We start from the raw sequence: 27,127 nt of genomic DNA, 5'->3' as shown, positions 1-27,127 counted from the left end.
CTTTGCTATGCGGAAATACCGACAAGTATCGCCGAGAATGCTTAGGCAATCGCCGGGTAGCACTTACGGGACGCCGCCGAACTAAGAATTACTACGGGGGTCGGGGATATCGACAGGCATCGCCGAGAATGCCTAGGCAATCGCCGGATAGCACTTACGGGACGCTTTCGAACTAAGAATTACTACGGGGGTCGGGGGTACCGACGCGTATCGCCGAGAGCGCTTAGGCAATCGCCGGATAGCACTCACGGGACACTATCGGGCTAAACATTACGGCGAAAATCTTTATCATACGGGGCAGGTATGCATATCTGTATTGTTATTTCTGCAAGTGCTTGTCTCTTTTTATTTAGTATATTTCCTCTTATTTTCCACGCAGAGCACCTGCATTGTTTACCTTTTCTCTTTATCTATTCCTCAATTGACTACGTGTTGCAACACTGCACTTTCTGAATTTTCGATCTCATTTCTTTAACCCCTTCTTCCCCCCCCCCCCCCCCCATTGTTATTTTCGTAATTAGTGCGGTTCTCCGACACCCCACTACAAAATTATTACAATCTGTGATAAATCTTCGGCGGCAACGGTGCTGACAATTGATTATCGGTTTCAAATCGACTTTCAAATCAGCATCAGTTGCCGCCACACCACCACTACGGCCTAAATTGAGCAAAAAATGCTAGTCTTCGCATAAAACAACTACGCCCCCTATAAACTGCCCGCCCACATGTACATGCTACATTCCTAGTCGTCAGCCCTCAGCAGGCGGCAAGGGTAGTAGAGGGGACTGAAGACCACATACCGCATTACAGCCAACAAAACATCAAGTTGACGAACTCACAGGGGATTGCAAATCAAATTTTAAGTTAGGGAGAATTACAAAGAAGAGACAGCATACTTTTGAGCGTGGCCCCACTTCACTTTCTTGACTCACACCACACACACACACACACACTTGCAAATAAAAAATTCGTGTCGTGAACGTTGTGGAGTCGAGACGTGTCTGAGGTTTAGTCCCTCCGTCAAAGTGCCGAATATTTTGTCCCTCTCTTTTTCTTTTTCCCTTCCCCCCCCACCCCCCCCACCCTGCTGGCTGCGGGCCTAGTCGAGGTTACAAGTGTTTCGTTGCTGCAGATTATATGTTTATAAATTAATGTGCCATCAAATGTACTAGTGTGTGTTTGAGTGTCGTTTAAAGTTGAATTGTAAAACAAACACAAAAATGTACATAAATTAAATTAAGACATATACTGCCCACAAATATTAATAAAGCAACGCGCTTGGTTGCTGGCGGCTCACACCCCAGCCTCTCAGCCCCTCCCCTGTGGAGCACTGAGAGCCCTCAACCCAAAGAGGCTCGTTGCTCGTTGCTCGTTTGAGAAGTCGAAAGGTTTACCCAGGAGACGGAAAAGCCGGAAAAAGATACGAGAAATGCCTGCAAAGAAAAAACTTGAAGGCAAAGCTAAAGGTAAAGGAAGTACTCGGTTCTGCGGCCATCGGACAGTCGTAACTCATTTCTCATTTCGTCTCATTTCAGCCGGGAGTATACCGGGGGATACAGGATATGTGGCAACCGCGACTATGGTTCGGTGCCAAATGCCGCCGCGCGCCTGCAAGAGCAAGAGCCAGAGCGCCGCCAGGCCCAGTCTTAGTCCCAGCCGCCTGGCCAAGAAGCCCAGCCTGACGCCGACCACCGGTTCTCAGGCGCCATCGCAGACCATCGCAAAGTTGAGGCCCACCGGTCTCGAGACGATTTTTGAACGGCCCGGCAATGAGGACGACGGGCCCACCAGCAGCCATGCCGTGGCATTCGGCGAGTGCCAGCGCCGCGTCCTCGCCCTGGGTACGGGCGAAAAAAAAGAACCCTGTCGCAGAAAAGCTGCCTGAAGGTGCGCAACACCTTGGGCGAACGCAGCACCCGGCACATGATGACACTGCGGGCGTCCCGCACTACTTTGGACAGCGTAATGCTCGGGGGCTCGGACGATGAAGGCGAGTCGGTCGGAGTCGCTCCCGCAGTCGCTCCCGTAGCTGCTCCCGAAGTCGCTCCCGTAGCTGCTCCCGAAGTCGTTCCCGCTGGAGGAAATGCCGGTACAAATCAGCCGGCACCATTCGTGCTGCGCACCAGCAGGAGGCTCAAGAGTCTGCCTCCGTTTTAGATTGCTGCACCTTCCACCCTCCAAATGAAAGAAAAAGAATAAAGAAAAGAAAAGCAAAGAAAAGAAAAACCCCTACAGAATGTCTCTTTTGCTCTCATTGTAAATTGAAGCGCCTCTTTCGGCGGAACCTACCCCAAGAGCGGAAAGCGGAGATCAATTAGAATTGTGAACCCCAAAGCGAGCGATTGATACGATACACTCACAAGTACTCATGCCCAAGCCCGAGTACTCTGTCCAGCATCCACATCGGGGAATCAACATAAATGGGTGGCTCCGCGGACGGTGTTCCAGCAGTCGCGCTTGGGCGGTCCGAGTGAGCAGTAACGGATCTTCTGCAGAAATCAGTGCATAGATACAGTATCTGAAGGATCAAAGTGTTGAAAATCAATTAAAAGGTGATCATCCATCCCACGACAAGGAGAGGGGGCAGGGGGCGAATGGCGCCACACAGATTTCTGTACGGGCCTCTGAAAGGGAATCGAATCGAATCGCTCCAAATTGGCGTTGGAATGTCCAATAATAAACGGTTGATTCTATCACTCGTTAACCCCGCGGGTCAATGAGAGAGAACTATGGCAAAAGATACAAAGTAGCTGCTGTACCCTTGCCACAGCCACAGATTCAGATACATGCCTCTGAGAGTGTGGCAGTAATTGAATTAACCTTTGCGTGCCGTCTGTCACTGTCCGTGTCTGTGAATAAATCGCGGGTCTTGGCTCGAGTAACACTATTCCTCCGCCCTTCGTCGTACCGATAGATGGACGAGGCTTCTGGCACGACGACAACCGATGGCAAGTCCCTGGATGAGGCGCCGGTGGCCGCAGGACTGGAGCCCACACAGCCGATCGGCTTCCTGCAGCTCTTCCGCTTCTCCACCTGCGGGGAGATCGCGTGGCTCTTCTTTGGGTTCCTCATGTGCTGCGTCAAGGCGTTGACCCTGCCCGCAGTGGTCATCATTTACAGCGAGTTCACAGCAGTGAGTACCGGGCACAGATACTCCCGCAGATGCAGATTCAGATACTCCAACCACAATCTCTCTCCCTTCGATTCTCGATTCCGTAGCCCTCTCCGCTGCCACGAACATCACCACGCTGTCGTTTCCCTTTACGATGGCCAACAGCAGCGGCGGCGGGTACACCATTCCCACGGGGACCCTGAGCATCCTTCCCATCGCGGCGAACGCCCAGCTGCCGACCATCACGACAACGGCCAGTGGCTACGAGCCCAATGACGTCATCACCACGATCCCCGTCTCGCTCTCCATTCAGCGCTTCCCCTCGTCCCTGTCCATCGTGGACCTGGCCCAGAAGCAGGACGGCTACAGCAACAGTGGCTCCAGCAACGGCATGACCGTGGGGCCGGGTGCGGGCGGCGGCGGCGGCATCACCACCACGACCCTCCTGTCCGTGAAGCCCCTGAACGGCAGCGGCCACGGCAACATTTCGCGGAACAACAGCTTCAGTCTGAGCTTCAACCTGCAGGACCCCACAGTGCGCTCCTCGGTGCGTTCGGCAGGAGCCCCCACAGTGGATACAGTGGACAACTCTTCATCCGGTGGCACGATCGCCCTGCCCCAGAGCGGCGCCACGGCAACGGCAACGGCCACGAGTGCTACCTCAACCCTCGCCAAACACAGTCCCGAGGCCAAGACAGGAGAGGTCTATGTCTGAGCGGAGGAACAGGACACCTATTCCGACCCATCCACTGGATTATAGCTTTCGTCGTAGGTTTAAGCACCCCCTTCCAGAACCACTGATACGATATTATCATCTAGGAAAGAGAACAAAACAAGAGTAATCCTCTCTTCGGATTGTACATACATATGCACACATCAATATACATACATATATAGCCCACAGACGATATCGTATCGTAATGGATCGTATCGTACGGCACACGCGAGTCTTTCTCGATAGTTGGGCGAATAAATTACGAATAAAATCTTTACCAAGAGAATCTCCATTGGACCGTGTAAATACTTTGGAACCCTCCCCCTCCCCCTCTCCACAAAAAACATAATATGTGATATGCGATTATTGTATGTGTTTTTTTTTTTTTTGTTCAAGCTATAAAATTTGTGCATCTTTAGGATTAATGTGGAACCAATCCATGTAGAGGATGGTAGAAGAACACAGATCTAAGAAATTCTAGGCTCCTTTGTACAGATACAGATACAGTTACAGATGACCGACGAGGCAGATGAAGCGGTGTGACACGTCGGGCGACTAACGAGCCCCTTAACTTGTTTGCCGCCCAACTAAACTGTTAAAAATTCTTAATTAACGCCAATAAGGAATACATTAAAATGCCGACGCCAAGCCAAGCAGCCATTTTCCCAACTCGCCCCACACACATTCACATTCCCCTTCCCAACCACTACCGACAAGCTTTATTTCCTCTTTCTCGCCAATGTAAATTAAAATTCTGTGCGCCACTAAACATATATTCAAATCACAAACCACAAAGAGAATCATAAAACACAAAGATTTCTTAAACCACACACAACTACTGTCAACGCGGCTTCGCCTGTGTAAAGTGCGGTGGTTTCGTCCACCGCACCCAGCTAAATGCGAAAATTGCGGCGGTTTAACAACTTCTGTCAACGCGGCTTCGTCTGTGTAAAGTGCGGTGGGTTCGTCCACCGCACCCAGCTAAATGCCAAAGTTGCGGCGGTTTAACAACTTCTGTCAACGCGGCTTCGTCTGTGTAAAGTGCGGTGGTTTCGTCCACCGCACCCAGCTAAATGCCAAAGTTGCGGCGGTACGCACCCATCCAACTACAGGCCTATGCTGATGCTGATATGAGGATCAGCCTGGCGCCGACACTTATATGAAGCCCGCTCCGAGGACGGGAACGGACTGAACAGACGCAATCCATTGTAAAAGAAAACACATGTTAATGTTAAGTCTAGTGTTACCTTAACTTTCTTTACTCAAAATACTTGCATAAAAAAATACCGAATACCTACCACTACTGTAACTAGTGTTACCTTCCCATTGTTCAGCCAAAAACACTGCAACTACATGTAAAATGTAAAATATGGCATGTATTATTTGAATTTAGTACATATACAAATAAGTAGATGGCGTATAGGAGCGGTGGCGCTGGAGTTCCTCGGCTGCTGTTTCCCCTCCTTGTAGCGTGGGTATTGGGATCGCTCTCGGCTACCATTTCCCCTTCGTGTGACAAAGGTATGGGATCGCTCCAGCCCTGGCTCTCTCTTGGCTGCGATTTCCGCTTCGTGTGACGTCGGTATTAATGCTAGTGATGCTCGTCGTGGTTCCTGTGGGATCTGGTTCCGGTGTTGCTCCCCCCATTGTTTTAAATGAAAAACTCTCTCTCAGTTTCGCGACGGCGGCCTCTCTCTCGGTCTCCCTTGTAGGCGTTGGCTTCGGGCTGGCCGGGGAGAGTTGTTGATCACATCGGCGTCACTGGTCGGAGTGGGAGAGATCCGACTATTCCCCTCTTCGTGGCTCTTGTTCTGGCTGCTGCTTCTCCTTCGTGTAGCGTGGGTATTGGGATCGCTCTCTCTCTCGGCTGCTGTTTCCACTCCTTGTAGCGTGGGTATTGAGACTCAATACATCACCGAAATGCTGGCCAGCCATGGACACACGGCCACTTTTGTACGCGGTATGACACGTCGGGCGACTAACGAGCCCCTTAACTTGTTTGCCACCCAACTAAACTGTTAAAAATTCGTAATTAACGCCAATAAGGAATACATTAAAATTCCGACGCCAAGCCAAGCAGCCATTTTCCCAACTCGCCCCACACACATTCACAATCCCCTTCCCAACCACTACCGACGAGCTTTATTTCCTCTTTCTCGCCAATGTAAATTAAAATTCTGTGCGCCACTAAACATATATTCAAATCACAAACCACAAAGAGAATCATAAAACACAAAGATTTCTTAAACCACACACAGCTACTGTCAACGCGGCTTCGCCTGTGTAAAGTGCGGTGGTTTCGTCCACCGCACCCAGCTAAATGCGAAAATTGCGGCGGTTTAACAACTTCTGTCAACGCGGCTTCGTCTGTGTAAAGTGCGGTGGTTTCGTCCACCGCACCCAGCTAAATGCCAAAGTTGCGGCGGTTTAACAACTTCTGTCAACGCGGCTTCGTCTGTGTAAAGTGCGGTGGTTTCGTCCACCGCACCCAGCTAAATGCCAAAGTTGCGGCGGTACGCACCCAGCCAATTACAGGGCCTATGCTGATGCTGATATGAGGATCAGCCTTGCGCCGCCACTTATATTAAGCCCGCTCCGAGGACGGGAACGGACTGAAAAGACGCAATCCATTGTAAAAGAAAACACATGTTAATGTTAAGTCTAGTGTTACCTTAACTTTTGCAAGGAAGCGATCCTGGGCTGGGGTACATATCTCAGTCTACTCCAGGGTCGAAATTACAGCAATATTTATAATTTGCCGGGACTCCGTATTTCGGACCGACGATGGGGGACGGGGCCGCAGTCCCGCGGACGGGGGCGATCGTAGCGTGGGACGGAGCAGTTGGTTTCACCGAGAACACCAAATCGCCAAATAGCGCCTTCAGGGCCCCACCGAACTCAGAATCAATACGGAGGTCTTTACTATGCGATAATACCGACAGGTGTCGCCGAGAGTACCTAGGCTATCGCCGGACAGTACTTACGGGACCCCGCCGGCCTGAGAGTTACTACGAAGCGGAAAGGGGGACTATGCTATGAGGGAATACCGACAAGTATCGCCGAGAGTACCTAGGCTATCGCCGGACGGTACTTACGGGACCCTGTCGGCCGAAGAATAACTACGACGCGGAAAGGGGAACTTTGCTATGCGGGAATACCGGCAAGTATCGCCGAGAGTACCTAGGCTATCGCCGGACGGTACTCACGGGACCCTGTCGGCCTAAGAATTGTAAAAAAACTTCTTTTGTAGATCAAGATTGGTACCTAGTACCATCAACAACAAAGATAAATTTTTTATCACCTCAGTATATTTTGAACCTTTGTTGTCTCTTGCATCCTTCAAGCAAGCGATTAACAATCTCCTTGAATATTTAGATGCATTCGGAAAAGTCATAATTGCAGGAGATTTTAACGCAAGACATACCTTTTCTGGAGACAGAACCAACAGTGGAAAGGGAACTTTTCTCATGCAAGCTATGTCAAATGCTGGCTACAGTCTAGCAAATGACCACTGTCTCACATTCAGAAGACACATCGACTCAACATCAGGGTCTGTACTCGATTTAGCTTTCACAAAGGGTATTCATATAGATAATTGGAAATGCGAATAGTTTTACCTAGGAGGCAGCCACCATCACCCAATAACCTTTGAAACAGCAGGATATCAACACAAACTCAAAACTTTCCTTGCCAAAAACAGGCTACTGAAAAAGCTAAGCCAGTTTGAGGCCGACAAAGATATGGATAATTTAGCGAAGAACATCCAACAGGAAATAAAAGCAGCTACTTATGAAATCAAAAACAAATGTCCAAAATTATGGTGGGACGAGAATTTAGCCAAATTATTCAGGGAGTTTGCAGAGTCGCAGAAGAAGGCAGCTTCAGAACCCTCCTTTCAAAATTATTGTTCTGCTGTTAACCTCAAGGTTAAATGGAAAAAATCTGTTAAAATTGCCAAAAGAACTAGCTATGCCAGGAAGTTAACAGAGTTAAATGTAAAATCGAACTCAAGAGAGAAGCCTGGAGATTCCTCAGAAATCTAAAAAACTGTCAAGAGGACACCCCAGAAATTTTCGACCCTGACAAAGCTGGGCCATACTTGGAATTCCTTTACGAACAAATAACCTCAGAAGCAAAGGATGTAGACGAAGAAATGTACCAAGAAACAATGAAAATCCTTTCTTTTCCTTGGAAGAGTTAGAGGCTGTGTTAGTCAGAAACAGAAAAACGGCAGGAGGAATAGATCACATCACATACGAGATGCTGAGTGCTCTTAACACTAGTATAAGGACAGAACTTGTACATTTTTACAACCGTCGAGTGGCTATGTGCGATTTTCCAGTCGAATGGAGATCTATCAGAATTGTACCAATACCGAAAAAAAACATGGATCTGACTGACTTAAAACATTTTCGACCCATAATCCTCATTTCGGTTCTAGCCAAGACAGTAAATGGCATGGTGAAAGCCAGGCTGGAAAAGCATATACAAGAAAACAAGATTATACGCTACAGATCTTATGCATACCAAAAAAACAAGTCTGCAGCGATGTTCATAAATGATGTCATCAATGTGGTAGCGGCAAAGAAAAAGAACAAGGAACACCTTACTCTTGTGGTTGTTGACCTCAACAATGCCTACAATTGTGTCAACCTGAAATTCTTAAAAAGACTAATGGAAAATGAGTGTTTTCCTAAAGCATACATTGACTGGATCATCAGTTTTATGTCTATGAGACTACTGAAAATAGGGGAAGCTGTTCAGGTAGTTCAGGGAGGAATCCCACAGGGCTCTTGTCTGTCGCCCCTCCTTTTTAATGTATACACAAAAAGACTACATCAGATCTGTGATAGAAATACTCATATGATGCACTTTGCAGATGACTTCGTTATAATCTCTCACAACAGAGAGTTTACTGTAGCGGTTGAAAACCTTAATAAAAAACTAAATGACTTTAACCTTCTATGTGGTGATCTCGGTTTTAGCATCAATCCAAGCAAATCTGCAGCAATGAATGTAGGAAAAAGACAGGTCAGAGCGGTAAATATTTCTGTTAGAAATGTGCCTATACCAAATCGAAAAGATATCAGTTTTTTAGGCAGACTGATTAGCGCAAACATGTCAAATGTCAGTCATGTAAAAATGGTTAAAGAACAAACAAAAAAATGCAACAGCTTTCGACTACTATCAAATCTGGTCTAAAACCTAAAACAAGTACCAACATCTTCAAATCTTTTATTAGAACAAAACAAGAATATGCTATCACAAGTTTTTCAGACATGGGATCTGGAGCAAGTAAAGATATAGAAATAGCGCAAGCTAAATCACTCAGAAGGTGTGTTGGGGTGCCACCTGACACAAGCAAACACGAAATTTTTGTCCTCGCTGGTGTAATGCCTCCTGTTTTCAGGGCGAAATGGCTTACAGCCAAAGAACTGCTTAAAAAAAAAAGGTTCAATCCAACAATGTTTGACGAGCTAATACGCTCAAAAGCGGATACGAGTTACACACGTACTTTAAGAGAATTTAATTCCATCTTTGTAAACACTCAAGAATGTGATAGTGTTAACACATGTAACAAAATCCATGTATTAGATAAATTTGTAACTAAGGGTAAAGAAGAATACTCGAATGAAGAAATAAAAACTATATTTTATGAGATTCTGAACAAGGACGACTGGAACATTCTATCAACAGATGCCTCAGTTACAGAAAGTACATGTGGCATAGGAATAGTAGAATGGCGTAGTGGAAATATTCACAAGTACAAAATAGAAAACAGATTATCCTCAGTAGGTGCCGAACTCGTAGGCCTTAAAAAGGCCTGCGAACTATGTCTTAAATATAATTACAAAAAGGCTTTGATTTTAAGTGATGGATTAGGAGCTATTAATTTAATTAAAAATAAGAATACAGACTCGTACCTAGAGAATGATATTCACAACATAATTAACCAATCAGACATTCAGAAACTTGACATTCTATGGGTCCCTGGTCACAAGGGTGTGGCCATCAACGAAAAGACATAGCAGCAAAGGCTGCTACAAGTGAGGGGTTTACAATAAATATAAAATACAGCTACAAGGAGGCTCAAAGAGAAATTAGGAACTTTTTAGTATACAAATGGAATGAGGACTACAGGACGAAGTGTAGGACGAAGGGATCCAGCCTCATAGACATATTTCCAGACATACCCAGTAAACCCTGGAATTTTTCTCTTAAATGGAATGCTAAAAGCATCAAGACCATTAACAGACTTATGACGGGACACACATACGACAAAGTCTTCCTACACAGAATCATAGCAATTGACTCAAATATCTGCGAAACGTGCAATGTAACTGAATAAGCCGAACACCTGATCTTCGATTGCCAAAGATTTGCCGGGCTCAGAAGCAAGTTTACAAATCAAACGAGGGGGAACGTTGTGAGTTGCTGCGTACACCGCAACTCTACAGTTATACCCGATACTAAGTCAGTATGGCTCTCCTGCGGCAGACGCCGCTAATATTGAACCACACGACAAAGAGTGCGTGCGAGAGAGACAGAAAATCAGTCTGAGCGTGACGTCGGGCGCTGCGTGGCCACTGCAAATTGATTTCCTGCTTTTGGCTACAAAAATGATCCCATCTGATCCAGATTCAGCAATCTGATAGATATGGTCATTATCTATGATTCTGCGTTTTTAGTTTTCTCGAATGTGCAATATTGTGGATGCAACAGATTTTCGTTCTTTGTGGGGGTGGAAGGGGGTGGGGCGAAATTCTGAGATATACGTTTTATAGTGAGATCTAACAGGAGTGCGGATACCAAATTTGGTTACTCTAGCCTTAATAGTCTCTGAGATTTGTGGATGCCCCAGATTTTCGTCCTTTGCGGGGGCGGAAGGGGGTGTGGCGAAATTTGGACACGAAACGGTCAAGGTCAGATATCACAGGAGTGTGGATACCAAATTTGGTTGCTCTGGCTCTTATAGGTTCTGAGATCCTTGAACTCATATTTTGCAATTGGCAAAGCCGACCATGAAACCTGTGTGTTAGAGAGAGACAGAGCGAGAAAGAATGAAATTGTTTTCTTGATTTTGGCTATAATAATTATACGATCTGGTTGAGATCTTACACTCTAGAACATATAGTCATCTTCTACGATTCTGCATTTGTGGTTTTATCGTATCCTTAAAAATGTGGATGCCACAGATTTTCGTCCTTTGTGGAGGCGGAAGTGGGCGGGGCGAAGTTTTGAAATATTTTTGTAGCAGTGACATTTCACAGATGTCTGGATCAAAAACATCGTTGCTCTAGCTCTTATAGTCTTTGAGCAATAGGCGCTGAAGAGGACGGACGGACGGACGGACGGACGGACGGACAGACAGACAGGGCTTAATCGACTCGGCTATTGATGCTGATCAAGAATATATATACTTTATGGGGTCGGAAACGATTTCTTCTGGACGTTACACACATCCACTTTTACCACAAATCTAATATACCCCAATACTCATTTTGAGTATCGGGTATAAAAATCACATCCCCAATGTTGGACAGGCAGATGAGCATCAGCGGGATGCCGGCGATGGCATAGAAATCGTTGTCACCTTGCCCCAGTCGGATTTTAAGGTCTTTTAAGGCTTTATTTAACTGTCACAAAGTTGAAAAGAGTAAACGTGTACATTTCTAAGTGCTGGAAACAAAAGTTTCACACCATATTTTGGGTGGCATCATTTTTACGCGCTAAAAAGTGATTTTTCAGCAGCAGCAGGCACGCAAACCGAATCAAAACATTCAGGTCTATGTGCGCGTTAGGTGAGTGCCCCATCTACGGGTAGTAGATCGCCCAATAAGTACGATTTCCATCCCTGCAGGCCGCTGAATGCACGCGAGCGATGCATACGCTCCGCAGAGGTTGTGGATGTGCTCAATCCACGCGAGATCCTCACACGCCACACCCTCGACTCGAAGTTGACGAAGAAGTTTACGTTTGATCGGAGCTTCGGCCCCGAGTCCAAGCAATGCGCCGACGATAAAGTGGTGGTGTCGCCCCTGATCGAAGAGGTGCTAAGCGGCTACAATTGCACGCTGTTCGCGTACGGACAGACGGCTACTGGCAAGACGCACACGATGGTGGGGAATGAGACCGCGGAGTTGAAGTCCTCTTGGGAAGATGTGAGTAGAGGGGAACTGGTTTTCTAATTCCTAGAATCGGACGAGGGAGGCGGTTCAAACTTTAATTGCTGCTCTACCTGCCTTTTGTCTTTGGCTTTTGGCCCTTTCGTAGGACTCTGATGTGGGCATCATACCGCGTGCCTTGAGTCACCTTTTCGACGAACTCCGCATGATGGAAGTTGAGATTACGATGCGCATCTCCTAACTGGAGCTGTACAACGAGGAGCTGTGCGACCTCCTCTCCACCGATGACTCCACAAAGACACGCATCTTCGACGACAGCACAAAGAAGGGTTCGGTGATCATCCAGGGCCTCGAGGAGATCACTGTCCAGAGCAAGGACGATGTCTACAAGCTCCTGGAGAAGGGCAAGGAGCGACGCAAGACCGCGACCACCCTGATGAACGCGCAGTCCTCGCGCAGCCACACCGTCTTCTCCATAGTGGTGCACATTCGTGAGAACGGCATCGATGGCGAGGATATGCTGAAGATCGGAAAACTCAATCTGGTGGATCTGGCGGGCAGCGAGAACGTCTCCAAGGCGGGCAACGAGAAGGGGATACGCGTGCGCGAGACGGTCAAAATCAACCAGAGCCTCCTGACGCTGGGCCGTGTGATTACCGCTCTGGTGGATCGGGCCCCCATGTCCCGTACCGCAAATCGAAGCTGACGTGCCTGCTGCAGGAGTCGCTGGGCGGCCGGACAAAGACCTCGATCATTGCCACCATCTCGCCAGGGCACAAGGACATTGACGAGACACTCAGCACGCTGGAGTACGCGCATCGGGCGAAGAATATCCAGAATAAGCCAGAAGTCAATCAGAAGCTAACCAAGAAAACGGTCCTCAAGGAGTATACCGAGGAGATTGACAAACTGAAGCGAGATCACCTCGCAGCGCGAGACAAGAATGGCATCTATCTGGCGGAGGAGACCTACGGGGAGATGACCATGAAAATGGACTCGCAGAATCGAGAGCTCAACGAGAAGATGTTGCTGCTGAAGGCCCTCAAAGATGAGCTGCAGTCGAAGGAGAAGACCTTCAACGAGGTGAGCCTGAGTCTCGTGGAGAAGACCCAGGAGCTGAAGAAAACGGAGCAGCACCTAACCGACACCAAGGGGAGTCTACTGCTGACAAAGAAGGTCCTCACGAAGACCAAGCGCCGCTACAAGGAGAAGAAACAGCTGGTGGCCTCGCACATGAAAACGGAGGAGACGCTCACGACGCAGGCGCACAAAATCCTGACCGTGGCAGATCTGGCCACCAATGAAACGGAGCAGCTTCATGGCACCATCGAACGGCGAAGGTGCCTGCATCAGTTCAAGGATCGCATGCAGGACAATCTGGAGGTGATTGGCGGCAGCCTGAGTCTCTATTTGGAGCAGCAGGCGGCCTCCAAGCAGCATCTGAGCCAGGAATTGGGTGAGCCACGACCAAAAAATGATGCCACCCAAAATATGGTGTGAAACTTTTGTTTCCAGCCCTTGGAAATGTACACGTTTACTCTTTTCAACTTTGTGACAGCTAAATAAAGCCTTAAAAGACCTTAAAATCCGACTGGGGCAAGGTGACAACGATTTCTATGCCATCGTCGGCATCCCGCTGATGCTCATCTGCCTGTCCAACATTGGGGATGTGATGGCCACGTCATTCCGGTGAGCCTCTGCGCGCTGACATCTCCACAGCTGCGTGACTCCGCCGCTAATGACTCCACTCCACACCACTTCTCTCTTTCATAGTTTTCTCTACTGGCGCATCTGCTGCTATGTGTGCACGCGGACGGCCAAGCGGCCGAGGAATGCCCGCTCCAGGCAGCGGTCGGTGAGGGGACAGCGGTATGCCCGCTCCCAGCCGCCACCCTCGTTCCGGCGATCCATGAAGATGACACAGCGATCGGGCAATGACTCCGGGTTCGGTCCCTCCATGGGGCGTGCCCATTCCGATCCGGAGCTGCGCATCATGGGGCGGGGCGTCGGCGGCGGCTACGATGATAGGGAGTTTGGCCACCGCAGCAGTGGAGGACGCAATCGCCGCCAGCAGCAGATTGCGGCACAGCCTCGCCAGCAGCGGCACAACATCTACGGGGTGTAGCGCTTGTAGCAGGGAATGCTTAGTTTTTGTGGCGCCATCTAGTTCTCAGAGTGGCAGGCGAACGACAGGTCAAGGGAAAACCAAAAAGACGGTAACAGGTCAAAACGTCAGGCTATCTCTGTTGAAAATGCATCCAGGGACCTGTTAGAGGATTTGCCGCCAGAACGTTGGCGCCCCTATCGGCTATTCCCTCGTGAAAGTCCATTGAGTCGGTTGCGTATCGGTCCGACGAAAAGGAAAAACCAAGAATTTAGTGAAGAGAAAAACTCTAGGGAATCTAAATATCTAAATCCAAGATTCGACTGCGAGATTCTTGGTTGAAGGCGAGTGGGCTTTTCAGTCGTCAGAGGCCGTATAGCGCTGAGTCCGGTTGGGGTAAGTGCTGCGGGAAGAGAAGAGAAGGGCTAAAGGAGAATAAAGAGTTGTCCCATTTGTAGTCTTGGCGCTTAGTAAATCGAGTTAAGCAGTGCGGATTCGATCGTCCAAGGAAGCCAGCCAGCAAACAACAGCAGCCGCAAGCCTAACAAAGTGGCGTTTAAACCTTTGGGATTGTCAGGAAAGCGCTCAGCCATCGGAGAAGCGAGCGTGGAAGCAGAGGGAGAAGACATTTGAGGAGCGCTCGGTCCCCCCAAGCGGCTAGCTTCCCGAGGCGTTGGCGTCGGCACTTTAGTAGTCGAGCGCGACGCGGCAGATAAGGAGGGCCCGTCCCTTGGTCGCGAGCAGATCGGCGGAGAGAAAGTGTCGATCTAGCACCGTCGGAGATTGGCCGTTTGGCCTTTTCTTTGCTTTCGCGTACCTTTCACCTGCAGAAGCAGGGGAAAAGAATTTGTGCTGTTCCCTTTCGCCCAGGAGGTGGAAAGGAAACATAGATAACAGTCGGGAGAAAGAGAATAGAAAAAACGAGGGGGAACGTTGTGAGTTGCTGCGGACACCGCAACTCCACCGATACTAAGTCAGTATAACTCTCCTCCGGCAGACGCCGCTAATATTAAACGACACGACAAAGAGTGCGTGCGAGAGAGACAGAAAATCTGAGCGTGACGTCGGGCGCTGCGTAGCCAGTGCAAATTGATTTGTTCCTTTTGGCTATAAAAATTATCTGATCTGATCCAGATTCAGCAATCTGATAGATATGGTCATTATCTATGATTCTGCGTTTTTAGTTTTCTCGAATGTGCAATATTGTGGATGCAACAGATTTTCGTTTTTTGTGGGGGCGGAAAGGGGTGGGGCGAAATTCTGAGATATACGTTTTATAGTGAGATCTAACAGAAGTGCGGATACCAAATTTGTTTACTCTAGCCTTAATAGTCTCTGAGATTTGTGGATGCCCCAGATTTTCGTTCTTTGCGGGGGCGGAAGGGGGTGTGGCGAAATTTGGACACGAAACGGTCAAGGTCCGATATCACAGGAGTGTGGATACCAAATTTGGTTGCTCTGGCTCTTATAGGTTCTGAGATCCTTGAACTCATATTTTGCAATTGACAAAACCGACCATGAAACCTGTGTGTTAGAGAGAGACAGAGCGAGAAGGAATGAAATTGTTTTCTTGATTCTGGCTATAATCATTATTCGATCTGGTTCAGATTTTGCACTGTAGAAGATATGGTCATCTTCACCGATTCTGCGTTTGTGGTTTTATCGTATCCTTAAAAATGTGGATGCCACAGATTTTCGTCCTTTGTGGGGGCGGAAGTGGGCGGTGCGAAATTTGAAATATTTTTGTAGCAGTGACATATCACAGAAGTCTGGATCCAAAACATCGTTGCTCTAGCTCTTATAGTCTTTGAGCACTAGGCGCTGAAGGGGACGGACGGACGGACGGACGGACGGACGGACAGACAGACGGACAGACAGACAGGGCTCAATCGACTCGACTATTGATGCTGATCAAGAATATATATACTTTATGGGGTCGGAAACGATTCCTTCTGGACGTTACACACATCCACTTTTACCACAAATCCAATACTCATTTTGAGTATCGGGTATAAAAAGAGGAAGCAACGGATTGACGGAGTAATTGTATTCGTGTTTGTAAATGTGTAATTAATTATGATTTCTGTGCGGAGTTAATTAGAAGAGAGTTAGATTTGATTCCGGTAGTGGCTTCTCGTGACTCTCGCCGATCTGCAAATATGATTTCCCCCAACCTTGTGCCCATTTAAGTGTTCTTCCGCCACAGCAGCTTTAGGTATTCATCGAGGAAAGCGCTTTCGCCGATGGAGCCATAAACTGGAGAAAAGGTATGAGTGGACTTAAATTCTGTTATTAATTTTTTTTTTTGTAATGTAATTTAATGCGAGTGCACGACCAAGTTGCGCACACTCGCCCGCCAGATTTGCTACTGGCGGAATTTATTTCAGCTTTTTCTTATTACCCTTACATTGGCAATTTACATTTAAGCTTAACTTACAACAATAATGTTCTTTTGAATTTTTGCGGGCAATTGACATTATATACAAACAGGTGGTCACAAAGAGATGAGTATTCGACAAATTGCAACATTAATGACATTTATAGACTAATTTAATTCTATTTATTTTCTATTTCAGGTACTGGAGGATCATCTTCGTCGTCTGGAGCAGTGTGGATGGCACAGGGCGCATCCGCCTCAGCGCTATATGTGCACGTGTGTGTGATGCAGCAGATCACGCATCTGCGGCATCAGAATTGGCAGAGGCTGGATCCAGGAGTTGGCGTGAATGGTGACTGGCGCGACTCTGGTCCGGCCGCCCACGTTGCTTCTACCTGGAGATCTGGGGATTGGCACTGGTCCGGCCAATCAGGGTGCGTTGACCAGTGGAAATGGCCGCAAATGAGTGCGGATTGGCTGCATCCGAGTGGCTGCTGGTCCGGCCACCCAGGATGCACTGTCGATGTAGATGGAGATGGAGCGCTGGCCAGAGTCGTCTGTATTGGCTGGCCTCGTCGTTGGATTGCTGCTGCTGTTTTGTGATGATGATGGCGTGACGTCACGGCCATCGGTTGACGGCAGCGTAAGTGGAGAGGCATCCAAATTGGGCCCAACTTGCAACACAATGTTGCGGTTGGTGGCGAGGCAGGTACTGGAGAGGCTGATCTGTGAGTGTACTGTCAGGTAAGTGTGATTAGTAGAAGTATTGGCTATTTTGTGTTGATGCGTGAATTGAATTGATGTTTTTCTTCTTTTAGCGGCAGCCTGTGGTCTGGATGTTGTTGGCGACGGCGATAGGGCCTTCAAATTTCGCCCATTTGGCAGAAAGTGGATGGTGAATTTGGTGTGGCAACTGCTGGAGAGGCAGCTCTATCGGAGGCGTGGCAGGTACGTATGTTTTGTGTGTGTTTGGACCATTTTGTGTTGAAGTGTGTATTGATGTTTTTCTCCTTTTAGCGGCAGCCTGTGGACTGGATGTTGTTGGCGACGGCGATAGGGCCTTCAAATTTCGCCCATTTGGCAGGAATTGGATGGTGAATTTGGTGTGGCAACTGCTGGAGAGGCAGCTCTATCGGAGGCGTGGCAGGTACGTATGTTTTGTGTGTGTTTGGACCATTTTGTGTTGAAGTGTGTATTGATGTTTTTCTCCTTTTAGCGGCAGCCTGTGGACTGGATGTTGTTGGCGACGGCGATAGGGCCTTCAAATTTCGCCCATTTGGCAGGAATTGGATGGTGAATTTGGTGTGGCAACTGCTGGAGAGGCAGCTCTATCGGAGGCGTGGCAGGTACGTATGTTTTGTGTGTGTTTGGACCATTTTGTGTTGAAGTGTGTATTGATGTTTTTCTCCTTTTAGCGGCAGCCTGTGGACTGGATGTTGTTGGCGACGGCGATAGGGCCTTCAAATTTCGCCCATTTGGCAGGAATTGGATGGTGAATTTGGTGTGGCAACTGCTGGAGAGGCAGCTCTATCGGAGGCGTGGCAGGTACGTATGTTTTGTGTGTGTTTGTACCATTTTGTGTTGATGTGTGTATTGACGTCATTTTTGGTTTGTTTACAGTGGCTGCTCTGGACCTGTGCGGTGGATTGTCAGGAGCGTCGTCAATAAACCCTAAAATGTCGTCCAATTGGCATCAAATGTGTGGTGTTGATGACGGGGCAGCTGCTGGAGGGGTAGATCTGTCGGAGGCGTGGCAGGTACGTGTGATTATTGTGAGTTTTGTCCATATTTTGTTGGTATGCGAATTGACGTCATTTTGTTTTATTTCAGTGGTTGCTCTGGACCTGGGCGGTGAATTGTCAGGAGAGTCGTCAATATATTCTAAGAATGTCGTCAAATTAGCAGCAAAAGTTTGGTCTATTTGTCGTGGCATCTGCTGGTGGGGCAGCTCTGTCGATGGCGTGTCAGGTGAGTACGTATTGGTCATTTTTCGTGGTTATGTGAGTTAATGTTTTCCATCTGTTTTTAGTGGCTGCCTCAGGACCGACTTTTGGGCTCATCAAAAGACGTCAGAGTAGAAGCTACCGTAGGCGTCCATGATCTCCTCCGCTATCTCGTCGTCAAATGAATCGTGGTCCGTCCACATGTCGTCGCCATCGTCGCTGAGTGCTTCGCAGTCCATATCAGAGTCCTCCGATACGGCTGCGGCGTCAGGTTGTGTATTGGCGGCGGGTCTTGGATGTGTTGGTGCTGCTGCTGGTGTCTGTGTTGGAGGATTGGCCACTGCTGCGCCACTGCCCTTTGCTTCAGTCAGGGTTGTAATTAGTGTGGTAAGTTCTTGCCGTCTTTTCTCTAAATTTTCAATTTTAACGGCGTACTCTTTTAGCATTTCCACACACTTGCCATCGCATTGGACGGCTGGCTGCTGCTGATGTTGGGGATTTCTCGGTGTCTGGCGCCCCTTGGCCTGTGGCTGGGAATGATGGCCGCGATGCTGGTGCTGCTGCTGGTGCTGCCGAGCCAAATTGTGTCGGCTATACAAGGGCCTGCGGGTGTTGGGCGTTGCTGCTGCAGCTGGTGTTGGTGTTGGTGCTGCTGGTTTGGCCCCCTGTCGGCCGCTTGAATGCTGCTGTTGCAGTTGGGGTTGGTGTTGTGGCCGCTTCTTTTGAGATGGCTGCTGCTGCTTGGGGGCGTGGATATGGGGCTGCTGTTGCTGGGAAGGACGACGACTACAGGCAACAGCACCTACACACCCGCCGCCATCACAACCAGCAGCCAATACAGAAACAGCAGTAGCTATATCGGACACTGAGCCGGATATGGACATGGACGACGACAGCCAATGGACCGACGAAGAGCCTTACGATGACCTACGTAGGTTCCTAAATGGACAATCCAGTGGCGACTTCGAATGCGACGGACAAAAATTAAACACAATTAACAACAATCTGCAAATGACCAACAAACATACTCACCTGCTATTAAACCGACAGATCTGCCCCTCCAGCAGCTGCCTCGCCACTCCTGCAACTCTCTCGAGGCATAATGGGCGAAATTTGGAGGCCTCATCAGCAGCACTACCACCGTCAACTCCAACAAAAGTCCAGAGGCCAGCCACTAAAACACAAAGAAAATCAGTCAATTCACGCCACCACAAAAAACTGCCAAACCACACAAAATCCACACTTACCTGCCAATCACCAGACAGAGCTGACCAACAAGAAGCTGCCTCGCCTGCAAACGTCTCCTATGCCAACAGAAACCAGACAAGGGTAGCCAGCAACAACATCCAAATCGACGACAGGCACCTGCAAATAAACACAAATTAAAAATCAAACGCCAAAATAAACACCTCCTCAACTGGGTGGCCGGACCAGTAGCCACTCAAAATTACACCAACAATCCGAAGACGAACGTGGCCGAGGAGGCCAGGTCATTTTTCATTTTTCGTGGTTATGTGAGTTAATGGTTTCCAACTGACAGCGCATCCTGGGTGGCCGGACCAGCAGCCACTCGGATGCGGCCAACAATTAAAATCGACAACGTATCCTGGTGGCCGGACCAGTTCGCCACTTGGATGCGGCCAATTACACAAATCGTTGGCATCACATTTCGATGTCAACGCCAGCACAACGACAATGCAGTTGGGTGGCCGGACCAGTGCCACTCGAGTGCAGCAGCCAACACCAACCAACGACAGATGCAACGTGGGCGGCCGGACCGGAGCCGCTCGCCAATGAACACCTTAGCCCACGATGCACGCCATCTCCAAGTCCAGCCATCGCCACTAAAGATCTCAGGTGGTGCCACTAATCCTGCACAGGGGGACAACGGAGCCGGCCGGTATGCGGCGCAATGTTCTGCATTGCGTTTGCCATGCCGGCCGGTGCTTTGTTGTAGTTGTCCTCCTGTTAAAAATAAATGATATTTAAGTATGTTTATTGTTGTGTAAATGTATCGTAATTATTGTTTGTTTTACCTTGTATATATCTCTGTAGTTTTGTAGTCCTTATTTGTAGTAATTGTAGATAGATTGTCCTTAGCTGTAATGTAATTTAATTAATTTTAGTTATTTATTTTAGCATAATTACCTTTCTTTCTTCTTCTTCCTTCCCAACTATCACCCATTCCCCAATACCTGACAACTGGCAAGGCCATTAATGACCCAAAAAATACCACGCCAATTAGGAAAATAACGCGCCGATAACACACCAAAAAGCCAATTCAAATTGCATTTCTCAATGCTAGTGTGTTATCGGTCGCCAACTTCGGCAATTACGCCCAGCCATTCCCCTTTTCACCCCCACCCATTTTAAACTTCAATACATACCCATAGCAGTTGAGCAGGATCAAAATCCACACTGCCAAGCTTCGCCACTCAGCCAAATGCCCCAACAATGCCAATACAATCGCCCACATGATGCTATGCGGTCGACTCTTCGGAGCGTCTCGCGCCCGGATCGTAAGATCCGGAAGTTTAAAGTATCCGGGCGGTTAAACGGGAGCAGGCAAACTTTCCCCTTCCCATCCCATCCCCCGACAACAGAGCAGCCAATACACACAGCACAAACATATGTAGCATATTGGATATTACCAAACCTTCACGGAAGGCTGAGCAGGTGATGGTTCGTCTCCCGTCCGGGCACGTGCTTGTTCCGGCTTTCGTCTCATCGGCAAGAAATGGGGGGGTTTTTTTTTTATTTCCCAGAACGGACGGGACACAGCTCTACTCCAACAATCATAATACTGACACAGTAACGTTCATTAAAATTTCACGTGCAAGCGAAGTATCGACACAAATATGTACAAGAGCAAATACACCTAACTACACACACACGGACACATACACACATACAAGTCGTGCCACGGTGTTGTTGTGACCACTCATGCCCACCCTACCATGATCACCGCTCCCGGTTCATCCGGTGATCCCATAAAGAAGGCTCTTACAGCCTCCTATCCAACCCCATTACCCTCCTTTGCCCAGCATGGTCCCCGCATATAGAACTCTAGCCCCGATTCATGTTAAATCCTATATTTCATATTGAGCAATAGCACATGCATCGCACTAGTAAACTAATAAATGATTAACTCTTAATAATACACTTTAGATTGAAATTTAACTTACAAATTGAAAGAAAGGAAGGGTACATATCTCCAGCTTTTATGTTAGGCAAATAGATAATAATAATAAATAAATATGCAAAAGGGAATGTAAAAACTGTGCGCCGCGATCGTTATGGCAGGTCAGTTATTCAAGTGCATTAGCGAAAGCAACCGCAAGTAGAAAGCATAAAAGAACGTCAGAGCGACCAGCCTCGCATTTTCCCTTTTGTGCCTTGTTCTTAAGAGGGCTGGTTCTTATGCGCGGCGTAAGCGCTTATGGTTGCCAGCAGGGCATAAGGGAGAGCGCACAGCCTCTCTTAAGCGACGAAGCCCCTGACTACGTGAGGTTTTTTTTTTCCGGTCATGCAATAAATAGTTGCTCATAACAAACAATGATGATGATGGCGTGACGTCACGGCCATCGGTTGACGGCAGCGTAATCGGAGAGGCGTCCAAATTGGGCCCAACTTGCAACACAATGTTGCGGTTGGTGGCGAGGCAGGTACTGGAGAGGCTGATCTGTGAGTGTACTGTCAGGTAAGTGTGATTAGTAGAAGTATTGGCTATTTTGTGTTGATGCGTGAATTGAATTGATGTTTTTCTTCTTTTAGCGGCAGCCTGTGGACTGGATGTTGTTGGCGACGGCGATAGGGCCTTCAAATTTCGCCCATTTGGCAGAAAGTGGATGGTGAATTTGGTGTGGCAACTGCTGGAGAGGCAGCTCTATCGGAGGCGTGGCAGGTACGTATGTTTTGTGTGTGTTTGGACCATTTTGTGTTGAAGTGTGTATTGATGTTTTTCTCCTTTTAGCGGCAGCCTGTGGACTGGATGTTGTTGGCGACGGCGATAGGGCCTTCAAATTTCGCCCATTTGGCAGGAATTGGATGGTGAATTTGGTGTGGCAACTGCTGGAGAGGCAGCTCTATCGGAGGCGTGGCAGGTACGTATGTTTTGTGTGTGTTTGGACCATTTTGTGTTGAAGTGTGTATTGATGTTTTTCTCCTTTTAGCGGCAGCCTGTGGACTGGATGTTGTTGGCGACGGCGATAGGGCCTTCAAATTTCGCCCATTTGGCAGGAATTGGATGGTGAATTTGGTGTGGCAACTGCTGGAGAGGCAGCTCTATCGGAGGCGTGGCAGGTACGTATGTTTTGTGTGTGTTTGGACCATTTTGTGTTGAAGTGTGTATTGATGTTTTTCTCCTTTTAGCGGCAGCCTGTGGACTGGATGTTGTTGGCGACGGCGATAGGGCCTTCAAATTTCGCCCATTTGGCAGGAATTGGATGGTGAATTTGGTGTGGCAACTGCTGGAGAGGCAGCTCTATCGGAGGCGTGGCAGGTACGTATGTTTTGTGTGTGTTTGTACCATTTTGTGTTGATGTGTGTATTGACGTCATTTTTGGTTTGTTTACAGTGGCTGCTCTGGACCTGTGCGGTGGATTGTCAGGAGCGTCGTCAATAAACCCTAAAATGTCGTCCAATTGGCATCAAATGTGTGGTGTTGATGACGGGGCAGCTGCTGGAGGGGTAGATCTGTCGGAGGCGTGGCAGGTACGTGTGATTATTGTGAGTTTTGTCCATATTTTGTTGGTATGCGAATTGACGTCATTTTGTTTTATTTCAGTGGTTGCTCTGGACCTGGGCGGTGAATTGTCAGGAGAGTCGTCAATATATTCTAAGAATGTCGTCAAATTAGCAGCAAAAGTTTGGTCTATTTGTCGTGGCATCTGCTGGTGGGGCAGCTCTGTCGATGGCGTGTCAGGTGAGTACGTATTGGTCATTTTTCGTGGTTATGTGAGTTAATGTTTTCCATCTGTTTTTAGTGGCTGCCTCAGGACCGACTTTTGGGCTCATCAAAAGACGTCAGAGTAGAAGCTACCGTAGGCGTCCATGATCTCCTCCGCTATCTCGTCGTCAAATGAATCGTGGTCCGTCCACATGTCGTCGCCATCGTCGCTGAGTGCTTCGCAGTCCATATCAGAGTCCTCCGATACGGCTGCGGCGTCAGGTTGTGTATTGGCGGCGGGTCTTGGATGTGTTGGTGCTGCTGCTGGTGTCTGTGTTGGAGGATTGGCCACTGCTGAGCCACTGCCCTTCGCTTCAGTCAGGTTTGTAATTAGTGTGGTAAGTTCTTGCAGTCTTTTCTCTAAATTTTCAATTTTAACGGCGTACTCTTTTAGCATTTCCACACACTTGCCATCGCATTGGACGGCTGGCTGCTGCTGATGTTGGGGATTTCTCGGTGTCTGGCGCCCCTTGGCCTGTGGCTGGGAATGATGGCCGCGATGCTGGTGCTGCTGCTGGTGCTGCCGACCCAAATTGTGTCGGCTATACAAGGGCCTGCGGGTGTTGGGCGTTGCTGCTGCAGCTGGTGTTGGTGTTGGTGCTGCTGGTTTGGCCCCCTGTCGGCCGCTTGAATGCTGCTGTTGCAGTTGGGGTTGGTGTTGTGGCCGCTTCTTTTGAGATGGCTGCTGCTGCTTGGGGGCGTGGATATGGGGCTGCTGTTGCTGGGAAGGACGACGACTACAGGCAACAGCACCTACACACCCGCCGCCATCACAACCAGCAGCCAATACAGAAACAGCAGTAGCTATATCGGACACTGAGCCGGATATGGACATGGACGACGACAGCCAATGGACCGACGAAGAGCCTTACGATGACCTACGTAGGTTCCTAAATGGACAATCCAGTGGCGACTTCGAATGCGACGGACAAAAATTAAACACAATTAACAACAATCTGCAAATGACCAACAAACATACTCACCTGCTATTAAACCGACAGATCTGCCCCTCCAGCAGCTGCCTCGCCACTCCTGCAACTCTCTCGAGGCATAATGGGCGAAATTTGGAGGCCTCATCAGCAGCACTACCACCGTCAACTCCAACAAAAGTCCAGAGGCCAGCCACTAAAACACAAAGAAAAACAGTCAATTCACGCCAACACGAAAAACTGCCAAAACACACAAAATCCACACTTACCTGCCAATCACCAGACAGAGCTGACCAACAAGAAGCTGCCTCGCCTGCAAACGTCTCCTATGCCAACAGAAACCAGACAAGGGTAGCCAGCAACAACATCCAAATCGACGACAGGCACCTGCAAATAAACACAAATTAAAAATCAAACGCCAAAATAAACACCTCCTCAACTGGGTGGCCGGACCAGTAGCCACTCAAAATTACACCAACAATCCGAAGACGAACGTGGCCGAGGAGGCCAGGTCATTTTTCATTTTTCGTGGTTATGTGAGTTAATGGTTTCCAACTGACAGCGCATCCTGGGTGGCCGGACCAGCAGCCACTCGGATGCGGCCAACAATTAAAATCGACAACGTATCCTGGTGGCCGGACCAGTTCGCCACTTGGATGCGGCCAATTACACAAATCGTTGGCATCACATTTCGATGTCAACGCCAGCACAACGACAATGCAGTTGGGTGGCCGGACCAGTGCCACTCGAGTGCAGCAGCCAACACCAACCAACGACAGATGCAACGTGGGCGGCCGGACCGGAGCCGCTCGCCAATGAACACCTTAGCCCACGATGCACGCCATCTCCAAGTCCAGCCATCGCCACTAAAGATCTCAGGTGGTGCCACTAATCCTGCACAGGGGGACAACGGAGCCGGCCGGTATGCGGCGCAATGTTCTGCATTGCGTTTGCCATGCCGGCCGGTGCTTTGTTGTAGTTGTCCTCCTGTTAAAAATAAATGATATTTAAGTATGTTTATTGTTGTGTAAATGTATCGTAATTATTGTTTGTTTTACCTTGTATATATCTCTGTAGTTTTGTAGTCCTTATTTGTAGTAATTGTAGATAGATTGTCCTTAGCTGTAATGTAATTTAATTAATTTTAGTTATTTATTTTAGCATAATTACCTTTCTTTCTTCTTCTTCCTTCCCAACTATCACCCATTCCCCAATACCTGACAACTGGCAAGGCCATTAATGACCCAAAAAATACCACGCCAATTAGGAAAATAACGCGCCGATAACACACCAAAAAGCCAATTCAAATTGCATTTCTCAATGCTAGTGTGTTATCGGTCGCCAACTTCGGCAATTACGCCCAGCCATTCCCCTTTTCACCCCCACCCATTTTAAACTTCAATACATACCCATAGCAGTTGAGCAGGATCAAAATCCACACTGCCAAGCTTCGCCACTCAGCCAAATGCCCCAACAATGCCAATACAATCGCCCACATGATGCTATGCGGTCGACTCTTCGGAGCGTCTCGCGCCCGGATCGTAAGATCCGGAAGTTTAAAGTATCCGGGCGGTTAAACGGGAGCAGGCAAACTTTCCCCTTCCCATCCCATCCTCCGACAACAGAGCAGCCAATACACACAGCACAAACATATGTAGCATATTGGATATTACCAAACCTTCACGGAAGGCTGAGCAGGTGATGGTTCGTCTCCCGTCCGGGCACGTGCTTGTTCCGGCTTCCGTCTCATCGGCAAGAAATGGGGGCGTTTTTTTTTTATTTCCCAGAACGGACGGGACACAGCTCTACTCCAACAATCATAATACTGACACAGTAACGTTCATCAAAATTTCACGTGCAAGCGAAGTATCGACACAAATATGTACAAGAGCAAATACACCTAACTACACACACACGGACACATACACACATACAAGTCGTGCCACGGTGTTGTTGTGACCACTCATGCCCACCCTACCATGATCACCGCTCCCGGTTCATCCGGTGATCCCATAAAGAAGGCTCTTACAGCCTCCTATCCAACCCCATTACCCTCCTTTGCCCAGCATGGTCCCCGCATATAGAACTCTAGCCCCGATTCATGTTAAATCCTATATTTCATATTGAGCAATAGCACATGCATCGCACTAGTAAACTAATAAATGATTAACTCTTAATAATACACTTTAGATTGAAATTTAACTTACAAATTGAAAGAAAGGAAGGGTACATATCTCCAGCTTTTATGTTAGGCAAATAGATAATAATAATAAATAAATATGCAAAAGGGAATGTAAAAACTGTGCGCCGCGATCGTTATGGCAGGTCAGTTATTCAAGTGCATTAGCGAAAGCAACCGCAAGTAGAAAGCATAAAAGAACGTCAGAGCGACCAGCCTCGCATCTTCCCTTTTGTGCCTTGTTCTTAAGAGGGCTGGTTCTTATGCGCGGCGTAAGCGCTTATGGTTGCCAGCAGGGCATAAGGGAGAGCGCACAGCCTCTCTTAAGCGACGAAGCCCCTGACTACGTGAGGCTTTTTTTTTCCGGTCATGCAATAAATAGTTGCTCATAACAAACAAACTCCAATATTTTATCTTTATGTTTTGGGATCACTTACGGCCTTCCTTTGATTTGTTTTAATAAATGCGTTGAAACAGCGATGAAAGCGCTTCCATGGACTGCGGCAACGTTCCTAAAACGAAAGATGGAGAAATACTTTTACAAAAAAAAAACTCACGCTCTCCTCTGCCGTTTAACCGTTGTTCACTTTCACCCTGTCACACATTCCACTTGCTATTTCTTCCGAACAGAATTTAAAAACACAACCAAAAGAAATTTACTAAGCTAATTACACTAATGACACAATAGCATAAA

The 27,127-nt window shown here is 48.1% G+C and overlaps 2 protein-coding genes, 3 long non-coding RNA genes and 1 pseudogene across 8 annotated transcripts; 5 read left to right on the top strand and 1 right to left on the bottom strand.

Annotated features, from left to right (window-relative positions):
* Positions 1-2,239: 2,239 nt before the first annotated feature.
* LOC117195192 (multidrug resistance protein homolog 65-like) lies at positions 2,240-3,315 on the top strand. The gene is made up of 3 exons (XM_033399833.1): positions 2,240-2,552; positions 2,915-3,133; positions 3,220-3,315. The coding sequence occupies exons 2-3, from the start codon at positions 2,915-2,917 to the stop codon at positions 3,313-3,315; spliced, it is 315 nt and encodes a 104-aa protein (XP_033255724.1). The 5' UTR covers positions 2,240-2,552.
* Positions 3,316-11,561: 8,246 nt separating this feature from the next.
* LOC117195186 lies at positions 11,562-13,519 on the top strand (annotated as a pseudogene).
* A 37-nt stretch (positions 13,520-13,556) lies between these two features.
* On the top strand, positions 13,557-14,113 carry LOC117195187. The gene is made up of 2 exons (XM_033399828.1): positions 13,557-13,642; positions 13,727-14,113. The coding sequence occupies exons 1-2, from the start codon at positions 13,593-13,595 to the stop codon at positions 14,076-14,078; spliced, it is 402 nt and encodes a 133-aa protein (XP_033255719.1). The 5' UTR covers positions 13,557-13,592; the 3' UTR covers positions 14,079-14,113.
* Positions 14,114-17,107: 2,994 nt separating this feature from the next.
* Positions 17,108-18,715, top strand: LOC117195171. 3 transcript variants are annotated; one of them, XR_004474975.1, is made up of 8 exons: positions 17,108-17,178; positions 17,253-17,382; positions 17,452-17,581; positions 17,651-17,780; positions 17,850-17,979; positions 18,055-18,206; positions 18,265-18,402; positions 18,464-18,715. It is a non-coding gene; the product is annotated as an uncharacterized LOC117195171 (long non-coding RNA). The 3 variants fall into 3 exon arrangements; XR_004474974.1 differs by having other exon boundaries at positions 17,109-17,178; positions 18,055-18,191; XR_004474976.1 differs by having other exon boundaries at positions 17,109-17,178; positions 18,055-18,191; positions 18,265-18,406.
* A 3,055-nt stretch (positions 18,716-21,770) lies between these two features.
* LOC117195169 lies at positions 21,771-23,629 on the top strand. 2 transcript variants are annotated; one of them, XR_004474973.1, is made up of 8 exons: positions 21,771-22,077; positions 22,152-22,281; positions 22,351-22,480; positions 22,550-22,679; positions 22,749-22,878; positions 22,954-23,090; positions 23,164-23,301; positions 23,363-23,629. It is a non-coding gene; the product is annotated as an uncharacterized LOC117195169 (long non-coding RNA). The 2 variants fall into 2 exon arrangements; XR_004474972.1 differs by lacking the exon at positions 21,771-22,077 and having other exon boundaries at positions 22,093-22,281.
* Positions 23,630-26,352: 2,723 nt separating this feature from the next.
* Positions 26,353-26,967, bottom strand: LOC117195168. The gene is made up of 2 exons (XR_004474971.1): positions 26,871-26,967; positions 26,353-26,776 (listed from the first exon to the last, which is right to left on the bottom strand). It is a non-coding gene; the product is annotated as an uncharacterized LOC117195168 (long non-coding RNA).
* Positions 26,968-27,127: the final 160 nt, after the last annotated feature.

The sequence above is a fragment of the Drosophila miranda genome (genome assembly GCF_003369915.1).
Source record: "Drosophila miranda strain MSH22 chromosome Y unlocalized genomic scaffold, D.miranda_PacBio2.1 Contig_Y7_pilon, whole genome shotgun sequence".
In the NCBI taxonomy this organism is placed as follows: domain Eukaryota; kingdom Metazoa; phylum Arthropoda; class Insecta; order Diptera; family Drosophilidae; genus Drosophila; species Drosophila miranda.
The sequence above is the reverse complement of the archived record's forward strand: the minus strand, read 5'-3'. Positions and strand labels throughout refer to the sequence as shown.